Raw genomic sequence first — 13,927 nt, 5'->3', positions numbered from 1 at the left:
GTACTGATAAGATACATAATATTAGGTGATAGAGTGGTGCGAAGCATGCTGGTGGGAAATAAAATGAGTGTTGATAACTTGGTGATTGATCGAAATTTGATTTTTCGAAAGGTATGAAGAAATATTCATTATCTGGAATATTTGTAGGATGAACGGAAGATTTTGGTTACTAGCCGTTTCAGCCAGGAAAATTATCCCCTATAATCTGAAACCGCTGGATGATATCATTCGCCGTTCTGCTACTACACATTTTGGTTTCCAAGAAGTCGATGAAAAGGAGAAAAGTAGAAAAGGTGTGTACATTTTACAGTGTTAGAGGTTCACTTAAATAAACCTCCAACATTGTATCATTTCATTTCATTTTTTTCGTAGAAAATTTGATTTTTTAAGGGGGAGATATGTTGATTGATGGAATTTATGTATGTGTGTTGTGCTTCAAAAGTCTGTCTTATCTGCCTGCTTGGTCATTTGAACCTTTAGACGATTAATAAATGTCAATATCAGGTTGAAATAACTCAGTCTTAATGAGTATTTCAATTCATAGCTATCCATCACGGGATTTTAGGTTAACTATAATGTTTTTGATAGCTGTCATATTATTGATGGTTAGCTATCATAAGTAATGTTATTGTTGCTTGTCGTGATCCAACAGCATAGATAAGTAAGCCGTTTAATAAAAAAATCGGGTAGATATCTTTGAAATTCATGATTTGTTAAGAGCAAATATGGTTTAGAGCCAATGTTCAAACGAGAGTTTTTGAAAATAGTGGTATTAAGGAGTGCAATGTAGAGTGAAAATCATTTCACTGACTCTCAGTTCTGGGTCTGGATTCAGGATTGAGTAATGAATTGCTTGTCCGGTTCCTTGAATCTAAATCTAACCTGGAATATCTGATGGGGCAGGCTATGGGAAACAAAAGGTAGATTGATGATCTAGTTTTCAGTGCATGCCGTATTTGCGAATGTTGCTAACAAGTACGATTTGATGAATGATGCGATGTCACTGGGTATTCATCGGCTGTGGAAGGTTGTTTTTTCTTTCTTTACTTTCTGTAAACTCATTTCTTCTGTTTTTATTTTTGTTTAGTTCTTTTAGATAGTAATTCTCCAAAGATTATATATTCAGTCATGGTCGTTTTTCCAACTTCACTCAATTGACGCAGTTTTTTATTTATTTATCTACTCAATTGTGAGACCGGAAAATTAAAAGGAAAAAGAAATGAATGGATTCCATGAAATATACTTTGATATTCGAACGTTTCTGATAGTAACGAGGATTTCGGCTTTAGGAGTTATTTTCAATTTTTAACCGCAAAATTAGAGATTTTGCAGGATCACTTTGTTGCAAATCTAGGACTTACGGCAAATACCTCGCTGGTAGATGTTGCAGGAGGGACTGGTGATATTGCTTTTCGTGCTGTACGAGAAATACAGTCCAGGTACTATATTCCGTTTAGTAAAAATTCTCAAATATTGCCTTTTTTGTAATTCGAAAATCATAATTTGTGGCTAACAATTCTTTTCCTTTCCGAAATTTAAATGATTTTTTTTCGGGACTTTATGCTTTATTTTAATATTTCTAAATATATGTACTGTTACTGTGTACCATTTGATAGAAGGGACAGTGTAGTTTTAGATGCTTCATTGCATATTTCATTGCGTTGTGATATACATTAATATATTACTGGCCTTTCTATACCAATATTTTAACATATAAATGCCTTAAAAAGATTTTCTCTTATTTTTATTTTTCCTACAGCAGGCTGTAAACTGCAAGTTAGATCAATGTGCATGTCAAAAAGCGCTTGCTCGTTATTCTAGGAAAGGCACAGGTTCAGTAACTGTCTGTGACATCAATGAAAATATGCTCAGAGTTGGTCAACAGCGTGCAATAGATGATCCATCAGTTTTGAAAGGTTTATTATTGTCTTTTTGTAGGTGAGTGAGAATGCTGGATCTTTCTCTGGTTTGAATGTGAATTATAAATGGATTTACTTAAATAATCTAATAGCACCAGTCATTATCACTTATATATAATATCTTACTGTTAATGATTCGAGTTGTCTGATCATCATTAATTAATATACATACTTTTTTGGGTTGTTTTACTTTTCACAAACAGTCTTTCCTGTAGTATTTTCTTTCAAGAATATATAATCCACTTTAGCATTGTCATTGCTTTTTGTTATAGCTCCAACTTGTGAGTACTTGAGACCATGTCTTATAAAGCTTCTTGTTGACTTAACTATTTATGCTATCACTAGTTAAATTGCATTGATCGGAAATATTTGAAGTAATTCTCAGTAGCTCAGAAATGTTCAAAGCTGTGACATAGTAAAATTGTGCAGCTCGATTAAAATGGGTATGCGGAGATGCGGAAGCATTACCGTTTGATGAAAATTCATTCGATATCTATACGATAGCTTTTGGGATAAGGAATTGCACGAGCATTGATAAGGTATATCTGCAGATATATCGATTTTTATTGGAATTGTAAGCATAGATCACATGTTCATATAATGGCATGTTTAAATAAAGTAGACAAGCAGCAGTTAAATACTGATGGCCTGGAAACAAAAACACATTAACTAACTGATAAAATTTTATGCTCTGCAGCAAGATTTAAGCGATTGAAAATAATATTGGTAGTGTTAGCATACTCAATAATGTAATTTCAACAATATCTTCAGTAGTTTTTAGGTACTCAGGGAAGCATATCGAGTTCTTCGACCTGGAGGCAAATTTGCTTGTCTGGAATTTAGCCATATCAATCCACTGTTGAAGCAGTTCTACGATTTTTATAGTTTTCAAATTATTCCTATTATGGGACAAGTTATTGCTGGTGATTTTCATAGTTATCGCTATTTGGTAGAAAGCATACGAAAATTTCCGGATCAGGTAAGTTGTATATACTGCAAATACGAAATGTTAAACTGTTCGTGTTGCAAAATTTCTTTATCCATCATCAAGTGTCAGATTATGTGTTCAAACCATCCTACAGTGTTAACCATTCTAACTCCCAGAACTTAGTTTGTTTTTTTCATTAGTTTTATTCGAGGATATTTGCCTCTTTAGAAACCGAATAATTTTCAGGACAAATACAAACGAATGATTGAGGAGGCTGGTTTCAAAGATGCAAAGTATAGCAATCTTTCATGCGGGATTTGTGCCATTCACACCGGCGTAAAAGCTGCTAGCAGTCAATAGCAACTTTTAGCCATTTCTCTATCCCTCCTGTTCCACGGTTTATTTCTCGTGTGTATATTAGTGACATAAATAAAGAGTTTTCTAAATGTGACCAACTCTAATATTGCTCATATTTGTGCTCATGTTTGGTACTCTATATTTTACCAACTCTTTACTATTGTTTTCACTTGAATAAATTTTATTCGTTATTAGAATCTTAAAATTCAGCTTTTTGGCATCTGTTAATAGTAAATTTAAGAATTTAGCGGTGTTATTTAGCTGGTAGCTTACCGTTTCGATTTAACTAAATAGATCACTTCTAATTAGAAATATTTCTACATTCTTAGTGGAACATTGATTTTTTTTTTGATGCCAATTTCGGGAGGCATAATTTCTTTTATGTGAATTGGCACATATCAATGTTTCGATACTGTAGCAGAAGTGAGGAAGTGCCGCGCATGTTGGTCGCATGGTTGAATTGAGACGGTAAGATGACTGGATTGATGATCCAGCGGGGTCTGATGCTTGGGGTCGCGCCGATTCGGTCATTTTTCGCATCAACGTCTTTATTGACAAGGTATGGTTAACTTCGATGAACTTCATTTGTGATTTTAATTTTGTTTTAGATATATTTCCAGTGATATTGATGGAGAACAATTTTTAGATTACGAGCAGGAAACGGCAATGCCTTTTTGAAAGATATAGGCCGATTAACAGTTATTCAAACTGATGATGAACCTTATACTCCAGGCCAGGTAGGATTTGAAGTTTCACCCTTGCTAACGTCAGTTCTGACATGTATCAACTCATCGGTATGAATACAGGACTACTTCAGGCTGACTAGACTGTGAAATGCCAAATGTGGTCTGGTGTCTCATACTGTATTATCAAATAACAGTAACATTTTTGATACTAATTTTTGTTTGAGATTTTATTATACGATGTGCTTATGGCTAAAATTCATATGTTAAAAGACGTTTTTGCAGCTGTTTATTCATAAACTCTTTCCCTATAGAGGCATCGTTTTATGTTCCTTCCCATGTCCTGTTGAAGAAAAATTGCTTAGTACAAAGTAAGTTTTTTAACTTTCCGAACGTATATTTAATTATTTAGTTTATTCTTTCCATACTTTTTCATAATGCACTTCACCTGCTTTCATTGTTTTATTCTTCTCATCACTTTTGTGAATACATACAAATAATCATAATGGCCAACTTCTATCAAAATTGCACTTTATATGGATTTTAGTCAAATTTCAAATTATTATGGAATTCCTCGAAAATTATAACTTGTTCAAAATTTTTTGAATTCTCGTCAAAAAATTTTCAAAATCTGGCTTTTATTTTCAGTAATGATGATCCTGTAGTAATAACACACAGGTCATTGTTTTATCAAGTGCTTATTCACTGCGGTGACTGGAAAAATATGGTGTGTTAGAAACTTATTTAAATATTTGTTTAATGGATACTCATTTAAGTTAATTGTGTTAACTTTGAGTTAGTTATATTAACTTCCGTAATGACAAAACCTTTTTCTAAGTAGGATCAAAAGAAGCGAGAGATTTTGCAGTAACTTCTATTTTTTTTTAATCCTTATACATTCTGAAAAGTTGCGTCAAATTTTAACAATGGATGTTTTGCATTTTCAGAAAATCATAACTTTTCTCATCATTTTTTAGGACAGAGTTACATTCCAGGTACTGGAATATTTTCCATCCCAATATCCATGTTAATAGGTTGTGCCATACAATAGGAACATTTAGAGATCAGAGATTATTCTGGCCATCCTTTACTATTTTAGCTGCAGTATTCCGAATTTCAATGATCCTAACTTTAGGAAATAAGTCTAGCAATTCTTCGTTATTTTTGTATTTCAGCATTTCCCAGTAGACATTACTTCGTATTTGGAAGATGCAGGTACGATTCATGGTGAAAAAGTTTTGACTGTTGTGTTTGGGATGGATTGTGTTCCTCATGATGAAATAGTACCATACAGAACACATATCTCACGGCCCATCGTTCATAACCTGTTCGCCGGTCTGTTCGAATGTACAACAGTAGAAGATAACGGTAATGGGTTACTTCTTGCATTGCTCTACTACTAATACTACTTTTAATTTAGAATATCAGTACATTTATACTGTATTTCCATTATTTTTCAGAGTTCATATTTAGCATACGAAAAGAACCAAGTTTTCTGATAGGTCAACATTCGAATTGTATTTTGAACCAACTCAAACCCCACTTCGCTTATCGCGAAACAACAGATGGGATACGGGTAAATGTGCTTTCGATATTTCTTCTAATTAGATTGAGTTTTTGTGCAGTTCAAATCTGGATTTTTCGTAGATTTCTGGCAAGATGAATAGTTTCATTTGTGCTATTTCTAATTGCCACTGGACGCTGCATGATATCTGTATGTTGCAAATACTACTAGTTTAAATTGCGATATTTTTCGTTGCTTAGCAGAAATTCTTTTCAGGTGACTGTGATAACATTTTACCTCGGGCTGAATACAGTTAGTGGGCAACAAAAACACTGGGTTTGTTTCTTTGGCTGCTAATTATCGTAAAAAGGAATAAAAATCGAGCGTTTTAAATCAGGAAAGCTTTTAAAGTAAATTTCATTCGCATAGGAAGAGTGAATTGGTTTTCGATTAAGATTATTGAATGGAATTGTTGAATTTTAAGCAAGTTCCGAGAAAATTAGTAAATTGAGTTTTGATTTTGTTTTTGCGCGTTATGTGTATTATTTCTCTTTTCATATTGTACTTAACAATCCACTGATTTATGCCTACAATCTTATACGTAACAATTCACGCCAGTGATTTCAGTGGCGTTATGTAATACGTCTGGAAAACTTGAAACCTTGTCATATAATTATTCGTTCGAGGGAAATGAAAGTTTATAGCTTAAGTAATATGCAGCAACAGAAAATACCAAGCGTTGCTGGAGGGGTATGTCTGTTCCTTATTATTGCTGTAGTATTTTTCATAGACAGCTTCATAAACAACTTCAATAATGAAAGTGATATCTGTTCTTGAAAGTCGATCTGTCCAGATATCGGTCCAATTTAACAGTCAGACGAAAGATCATTTAAGATGTGGTAAGCATGACATTGTAAGTTTTCGAGCAGTCTTCAAGTAAAAAAAAATGCTTAGGTTTTATAAATGCCTAAATTGAAATTTGGTACTTTTTTTCTCATCAGAACCCTCGATTGACACCAGAAGAGCCGGCATTTCAATACAGTGGTATGGTTGGTGTGGTAGTGGACAAAGGGTCATATGCATGGTTCGTTGCTGTATTACCCATTTTTGTTGCTGGTTAAGTGAAGTAATTTGTGAGTGATGGTTGCTGTGGTCAGTAACTAATTAAGTCGAAGACAACAAGTGAAATCTGTTTGCTAATTAAGCTAAATGCTTCGATTTAGGGTAGAGAAGAGAAGAGCAAACTCGAATGAAACAAGATGGAGAATATTCACATAAGAACAAATAATAATAATATGTTGAGTGATTCAGTTGCTAGCAAAATAGCGTTATATAAAGTTGAAGTCGTGTTTCAGGGGGAATTTCACTATGGAACGAGAGGAAGATCGAACATCATTCCTTGTCAAAGTACCCACGTTTAGGTTAGAATGTGATTCCAATCCAACACCGGAGAAAACTGAACAGTTGAGTTAACACTGCGGTTAATGGGTGACCATATTTTATGATGTATAGCGGTATTTCTCATATTTTTAGGTAGTAATTTTATTAAATTTCTTCAATTTTTTAGTTGGACGAATTGTGTGATTTTATTTTATGCTGTCACTTCTTCACTCTTCTCGTTTTTTGTGTTCTTAATTTTCAATAAAATATTACGGGAAATTAAGATGCTAGTGTTTAATACTATCTTTACTTTTAGTATCTACGCTGAATTTTGGGAGGGTTATCGGGAGGATCAGTGGTTCGTGTTCTATCCTGTTAAACTTCGTGTGGAATTTTTTCTTCCCAAGTATCGGTAATCGTACTGTTGGTTTCTTATCCGGAATTTCCTACTTTGAAAAGACAGCAGCATTATCTAAGGAGGGTTCTGTTCTTACAATAATATATGAACCTAGTGAGGCATGCTGGGAAAATTCGATTTTTACTGCAGGTTTTTGCACTTGGTTTGACCACTTCAAGGAGAATTTCATGCAGCTTGTCATTGTTAGTATTGTAAAAACCACTGGGACATATTAAGATGATAATAAACGTAAATATGGAGAAGTATAGCAGAAAGGAGCAGAAATGTTCAGGAAAGAAACATGGTAAGGTAAGAGAATGCTATAATAATACACGCAAATTTCCAATTGAGCAGAACAAAAAAGATAATTACATCGTCGATTCCATATGCGAAAAAAGAATTGCTCTATTCGATGACTTCTAATTTATGCCATCGTTCGAACTCATAACCTGGATTTTGAATACAATTATTCCATTGCTGCTGACGCTCACCCTTCGCTGATGTGGACAACAGGATACTTCCTGAAAACGTGAAAATATGAAAATGCTAACTGTGACAGTTTAATTTGTATGGAAAATCGATATTATAGACGACTACGTATGTTGTTTAATATCCAATTAGGAATTAGTTTTACGTTAGATATGAATCCGATCAAATTACAATTAAGTGCTAACTAATGCTTAACCTAATGAATCACACTTAACTTCTAGTTGAAGAGTTTGAGTAATTAATGCTGTCTTGAGTTTTTCTCGTATTTTACAGTCCTTAAATAATAGAAGATTTAGTATTATTTTATTTGCAACTTTTTAATTGAAGTGATAATCTCCTTAATATCTATCTATATACATTATACAACAATGAGAAGATAGTTTCTCTCTTTCGGTGTATCTCTCTCTAATTTGAGCATGGTTCCATAAACCTTAGAACAGTTTTATTTGCATTCTAAATAAGCTACTGTATGATGGTATTGGGTCCAAACGAATGAAGGGATACAATAAACAATGCAATAGAATTGAATAGGAAAAAAATACATTAAATATATATATATATATATATATATATATTTGAGTTAATTTAAAAATTAAAAATAAATTGCCACCAAACAAAAGATTGAGATGTTCGTTGTCTAGAGAATGAAATGCAGTTTTCTAGGCCTATCTATATGAAATTCTTATTACCAATTATAACGCAAACATTACTATTGTCTGTTATCAATGACAGTATAGCTAATGTTAGCGTTTGAAAAAGAGATATTTGAAATTTAGAAAGAACTTATTTACCAATATAATCATCATGCATCCCAACATCTTTATCGAAAACATCAACTTGAAGTGTCTTCTTTGGTAAATCTTTGAAAGGTATGACAAATGTTAATGTCTGAAAAAAAAACTTTTTTTGAAATGAAATGAAGATTTTGCTGTTGATAAATTAAAAATACAATAATTATTTGAGAACAAATTGGTAACTGCGTGAAGAACCACATGTAATACTTAGCTTTACTATCGAAAGGTTGCGAAATTTTATTGTAAAATTGAAATTCAAGTCATGTAAATGACATATTGATGATAAGGAAGAGTAAAGAATGAATGCTTGGAATGATAAGTTGATTTTGATTGCATGACATAACTGGCCTCATTAAATTCCGGATTCAATGTCCGTTTTTTGGTTGACGTCTTTTGCCTATGAGCTTTATTGGTAAGAGGAAGTAATGAGCTGAAAAAGAAAACGAAACCAAATCTTTTAAATATACTTGAATTGTACAATAAGAGAAATAATTCGAATAAAATGAAAAGTTGAAATTTAAATATAAATAATCGGAAAGCTTCAAATTGACATTAGATAAACTTTTAGAAGTTTAGAAAGAAGAAAGATCACGAGTAGATTAGGAACAGCATATATGTATATAAGATGAGAATGTCGGGTCTTAATATTTGGTGATTTGAAAAAAGCATCGTAATTTAAAATTTAAAATTGAAAAATCAGCATCATTAAAAATCGATGGATCATTAAATTAATGTAAATATAAGTAAGTAAAAATTGACACTTACACTTTCACGTATGGATCCGAAAATCCAGTTTTATCCATGCCTAGAAGCTCTACGCAACGTCTGATTGTAACGTACAATGAACCTTGTTGTACGTTATACAACAAGCTTAAGCAGATTTTTCCACGTTCAATGTTAAGATCCACGTCCTTTGCCTGATTTAAGTTTATTAAAAATTAAATCAGTCTTGGGAAAAAAATTTGTTAGTACTTGAAGAATTCCAATTTTCCACTATTCCAATTTACAAAATTTTAAAATTGAAATTTCTAATATTGAAACAAAATTTTACTTCCGGAATAGCATGTTCATGTTCCAGGCATAAGCTGTAAAATGTTTCTTCTTCATTTTTCAGATTCTTGAGTGGAACACGGACTTCTCCTAAGAAGTCCGAACCTATCCGATCACGATCAAGTACCAATAATCGTAGTGATTTCTTTAATTGATCTTCATCAGTAATACCATAATATGTGAATTCCTCGTTCCATACTGGATTCAATGTTTTTTCGATCGTTTTACTAACCATTTTAGTCGCCTAAATGATAATTTTTCATGATTGAAATTTACAAAAATTTAATTTTCGTTAAGCATTGCTAGTTCTATAAGCGATAGATATTAAGATAATTAGCATAATACAGTGATTGGATTATAAACTAAAATGATTTCAAAGAATTATTACTTTGGAAGCTCCAGGAATCAAATATAATTTCACATAAGGATCGGAAAACCCGTTTTTATCCATTGCAAGAAGATTCTGAAAAATTAAATTAGGCCAGACATCGTACATTGCAATCTAAAACAATATTTTAATTTGAACTTAATTCCATTTCATGCCAATGGTTATTGTTGAAATTTATATGAGTATGCATACTTTAGCACCGGTAAGCCGAACACAGAGTTTCATTTGTTGCGCAGAATACCGAAGCGTAAATTGAATTGATCCACGTATATCTAAAAGATGACTTGAGATTTTTTAGTTCGGAAGTTTATTTCAAATTTAAAATTTAAATTCTGGATCATCTTGCATTTGTTTACTCCTCATTGCAGCATTCTCTGATCACTGATGATATAATAAATTTGCATGTATCATATATGGATCTAACTTGTAGCTAATTTAAAAATTGAGTGCCATGATTAATTAATTAATTAACGCAATACATTCTGATCTACTAGCCTTTTTCTTTGTTTCTTAAAGCTTTATTTACATCGTATTGATTGAACCATTAATTTTCGGAAATAAATTTGCACTTATCAAATGACAAAACTTTTTAAAATTAGAATTCCGAAATTTCCTATATCAGCTTTTTAAAATTCTGTTAGTAGCAAAACAGAAATAATTAAATATATTTTTAACATTTATATCTTACGATGGATAAAGAAATATGCGAAATATTTTTATTGATAAATTCATTTCTATTAGTTCAGAATTAAAGGAATTGTTTATTTAAAATGATATACGTTTTAGAAGCAATTTTTAATTAAAAAAAAAGGAAAGAGATTTTTTGAAAAAGAAAGATTTTAATAGTTTCTAAACGTAATATCTTCTCAACTATAGTAGTGCATAGTGATATGAATGTTAATGATAAGAATGATAGGTATATAAACAGAATGAGGGAAAGCAATGAAACGGTAAGTAACATTCACCAGTATCAGAATTCTGCAAACTAATGATATCATTGCCGGAAATAGCATGGCGTACTGCCTGACACCTTAGAATCGGTTCAGTAGCAACTGAACACTGCAAGCAAATCGCTGATCGGGTGGTTGACAGTCCTTTGATCGGTAAATGCATTGCCATTCCTGATTTATGTTGCCACATTTGTACCTCTTAAATTAAAAAAGGATAAGATTAGAACAAAATTAACTGTTATAATGTCTATTTCTTGATATCATTATTATCTTCATGTTTCCTGAAATTATTTCTAACTAGATGACTACACATAAGAACTTTTAACTTTTCAGATCTTTAACAAGTTGAAAAAAAGTAAAAATTTTTTTTCTTTTAAATGGCGCAAAGTGCATAGACGAGATTTGCCATAAAAATCATACGGTTTTATGCAACACATAAAGAAATAAAATAAAGGAAAAACTTACTTTTACGATCCAAAGCAAGCTTGCCAAAAGGTGTTATTTCCTTCTAAACATGAAGAAAAATTAAATGTATTAATACCTTCCAATCATATGTTATTGTTTTTAATGACATTTACGCCAATTACTTTGTTTGACAGACATTCGGATTAATTAATTTGAACACAATAATGATGACCGAATTGGCCCATTGCATAATTTAGTCAAAAAATTACGTTTTTTAAAATGCGTGACAGTCGATAGGGCTTTATAAAGTTGAAGAAATTTTTGATGCTAACTCTAATATTACCTTCAAAATTTAAATTCTAAAGTGCGAACAGAAAATCTATTCAGAAGATTGAAGTTTTTTAAAAAAATTGTAAAAAACCGATATTCGAAATATTAACCGTTTTATTTTCTTTTAGATTTGCTGAAAGATTTTCAAGAGATATGACAGATTTTTGAGCCGATGAAGTAGATGATGCGGAACTGGTAGCACTTTCCAGATTCGGGACTTGTTGTTTCGGCAATTCTGCCATTATCGTCGTTCCAGCTGGACTTGATGAGAATGCCAAAGACCGATCCTCTTGACTATATTGTGATCCCATCGGTAATGATTCATTGGTGGACATTATTAAAGGAAATATTTTTCTCAGTTGATTTTCCAATAGAATTTCTTTACTTCCGGAAGCTTTTTTCGAACTTTTATTTGTTTGTTGTGCAGAAAAGAGGCATTTTTCGTCATCTATTTGTGATGGAATTTCCTGATCCAAAATGGAATGCATTTCGGATGATGGCCATATTTTCTGGATTCCAGATGATGACGAGGAAATTTGAGAACAATTTGAATATTTGATATATTTGCAACTTTCATCATGTTCGATCATCGTTGTAATCGGATTCATGGCATCAGCTGAAGCGGGAATTTTTGATACTCGCACTGAATGATCACTTGGTACAACTGAAATGAGACCTAATTTTTTGGGGATCTCAGTTGCCAAAAACTATATAATCGTTTAGAACCGAATGATCGGTCCGACTTCTTCCAGTAAACAACAATTTCAGAACTTTCCATCCTTCCGAACAATATTCATAAAGTCGGATTAACTCTAATAGATTATCTCCGAATATTTGTGATATCCCTCTTCACATTATCCTAGCACTGTTACTTGATTAGGAAATTATTAATCAGTTAGCACTGATACCTCCAGAATCGATGGATTCTGATGCTAGAATTGATGACTGATTCTGCGATAAATCATCACCATATGATGAAGGTGAATGCCTTGGTGATGTTGATGGCGTTACATGATGTGATTCATTTCCCTCTTCAAATTAATCAAGATATACCAGAAATCAATCTACACTATTAAAGATGCATTAACCGTCAATGGTTTAGAGGGAAACTTCCGGAATTAATAGTTCTAAAGTAAATAATCCATCAGTTTCAGGATTGAAATTCAAAAGTAAAATTGGTAGCCAAGGAAGATACGTTATAAATTGTTGCTAAAAAAGATGAAATTATGAACAAACCAAAAAGTGGAATTTCTATGCTCATGAAGAGCTAAAGTCAACACATTTTTTTTAATTTTTTAATTTTCAAACTTGTTGGAATAAAAACGGTAAATCAAAATTCTTAAAAATAAATTTGTTATTGCTATTGAAAAAAAAGAACGTAGCATTACTGCACCAATATCAGTAATTCGATTTCGACTTCCAACTGTAAACCTATGAAGAAGGGGTGTTACATCCTGTCCTTCTTTCCGTTTTTGGATTCGGATATGCCGGTTTGATGTAATGGTTGGCGCTCCTCGAAGATTTTCTTCCAAAAATACTTCCGTTTCTTCAGATGCTGAATTATCGGTATTTTCATCTTCTGAACCATAACCATTACTCAACGATAGACGTACTTTTTGATGTAACCAAGATGGATTTATCCGATTACGGTGGGATATTGTGGAGCTGTAACGATATAGCGTAAAACGACATATCAATCAATTTTTCGCAAAAATTTGATTTGTCAACTTTGATGGATATAGTATCATTCAAATTGAATAGGATAAGCAAGTGTACGGCAATAATATCGATATATTAAACAAGTGACATTAAAATGATTTATGTATTTATTGTCCTAAATTACTTTTTAAATCTCAAAAACCGAAAAATTTAATCACGGAATTAAATTTCAAAAAAATTAAAAAAGATGCTAATTAACTATTAACCTGTATTGCTCCTTCCGCGATGTTTCTGGTTTCCTATAATGTTGCCAGGAAGTTTTCGGATAACACGATAATGGTGAATGTAGTTCCGGATCTTCAACTGGTTTTATATATTCTGGTACTTCTTTGTAAAACCATGCACCAGATTTTTTCCACATCTTAAATAGAAAAAGAAAAAGAAATTTTCAATTAATTAACTATCTGTTACCAATGTAAAACTTACTGAATTATTGGCAAAAATTCTACACCAAAACAAATACTTCTACTTTTCTTAAATTTCAAATATTTTATTCAAAAAATATATGCGAAAAAAAAGAGGAAATAATTAATTGACTTTAAATTTTTGTTGAAATTAAAGGTGAATTTGAAAGGGAAAAAACTAAAGGTACCAAATAAAAGAAAGCATTAACCAATAAGAGATAGCAAATAGC

The 13,927-nt window shown here is 32.1% G+C and overlaps 3 protein-coding genes across 4 annotated transcripts in view; 2 read left to right on the top strand and 1 right to left on the bottom strand.

Moving 5' to 3' along the window:
* Nucleotides 1-139: 139 nt before the first annotated feature.
* Nucleotides 140-3,297, top strand: LOAG_00003 (ubiquinone biosynthesis methyltransferase). Its single transcript, XM_003135544.2, has 7 exons — nt 140-293; nt 945-1,027; nt 1,333-1,439; nt 1,822-1,916; nt 2,349-2,458; nt 2,701-2,898; nt 3,094-3,297. Exons 1-7 carry the CDS (start codon nt 149-151, stop codon nt 3,205-3,207), a joined length of 852 nt encoding a protein of 283 aa, XP_003135592.1. The 5' UTR covers nt 140-148; the 3' UTR covers nt 3,208-3,297.
* Nucleotides 3,298-3,340: 43 nt separating this feature from the next.
* Nucleotides 3,341-7,047, top strand: LOAG_00002. Of its 2 annotated transcripts, none has more exons than XM_003135543.2 (10): nt 3,341-3,763; nt 3,851-3,941; nt 4,173-4,258; nt 4,536-4,614; nt 5,063-5,255; nt 5,348-5,463; nt 5,668-5,727; nt 6,019-6,141; nt 6,393-6,475; nt 6,747-7,047. In XM_003135543.2, exons 1-10 carry the CDS (start codon nt 3,678-3,680, stop codon nt 6,862-6,864), a joined length of 1,035 nt encoding a protein of 344 aa, XP_003135591.1. In that variant the 5' UTR covers nt 3,341-3,677; the 3' UTR covers nt 6,865-7,047. The 2 variants fall into 2 exon arrangements, with proteins under 2 accessions (XP_003135591.1, XP_020307435.1); XM_020445316.1 differs by having other exon boundaries at nt 3,851-4,083.
* Nucleotides 7,048-7,518: 471 nt separating this feature from the next.
* The window catches only part of LOAG_16467 (rabphilin-1), a gene marked incomplete at its 5' end in the record, with an annotated part of 7,923 nt that continues 1,514 nt past the window's right edge, over nt 7,519-13,927 (bottom strand). The window contains 13 exons of the mRNA XM_020449118.1: nt 7,519-7,689; nt 8,449-8,545; nt 8,800-8,881; nt 9,217-9,368; nt 9,503-9,745; nt 9,890-9,964; nt 10,082-10,161; nt 10,855-11,037; nt 11,305-11,347; nt 11,685-12,238; nt 12,483-12,605; nt 12,953-13,239; nt 13,500-13,654. Of these exons, the coding sequence (XP_020307434.1) occupies nt 7,574-7,689; nt 8,449-8,545; nt 8,800-8,881; nt 9,217-9,368; nt 9,503-9,745; nt 9,890-9,964; nt 10,082-10,161; nt 10,855-11,037; nt 11,305-11,347; nt 11,685-12,238; nt 12,483-12,605; nt 12,953-13,239; nt 13,500-13,654 (2,190 nt within the window). The 3' untranslated portion in view covers nt 7,519-7,573. The remainder of the gene's footprint in view (nt 7,690-8,448; nt 8,546-8,799; nt 8,882-9,216; nt 9,369-9,502; nt 9,746-9,889; nt 9,965-10,081; nt 10,162-10,854; nt 11,038-11,304; nt 11,348-11,684; nt 12,239-12,482; nt 12,606-12,952; nt 13,240-13,499; nt 13,655-13,927) is intronic.

Source organism: Loa loa, assembly GCF_000183805.2.
Source record: "Loa loa unplaced genomic scaffold supercont3.4, whole genome shotgun sequence".
NCBI lineage: Eukaryota > Metazoa > Nematoda > Chromadorea > Rhabditida > Onchocercidae > Loa > Loa loa.
This window is presented reverse-complemented; position numbering and strand designations above follow the sequence as displayed.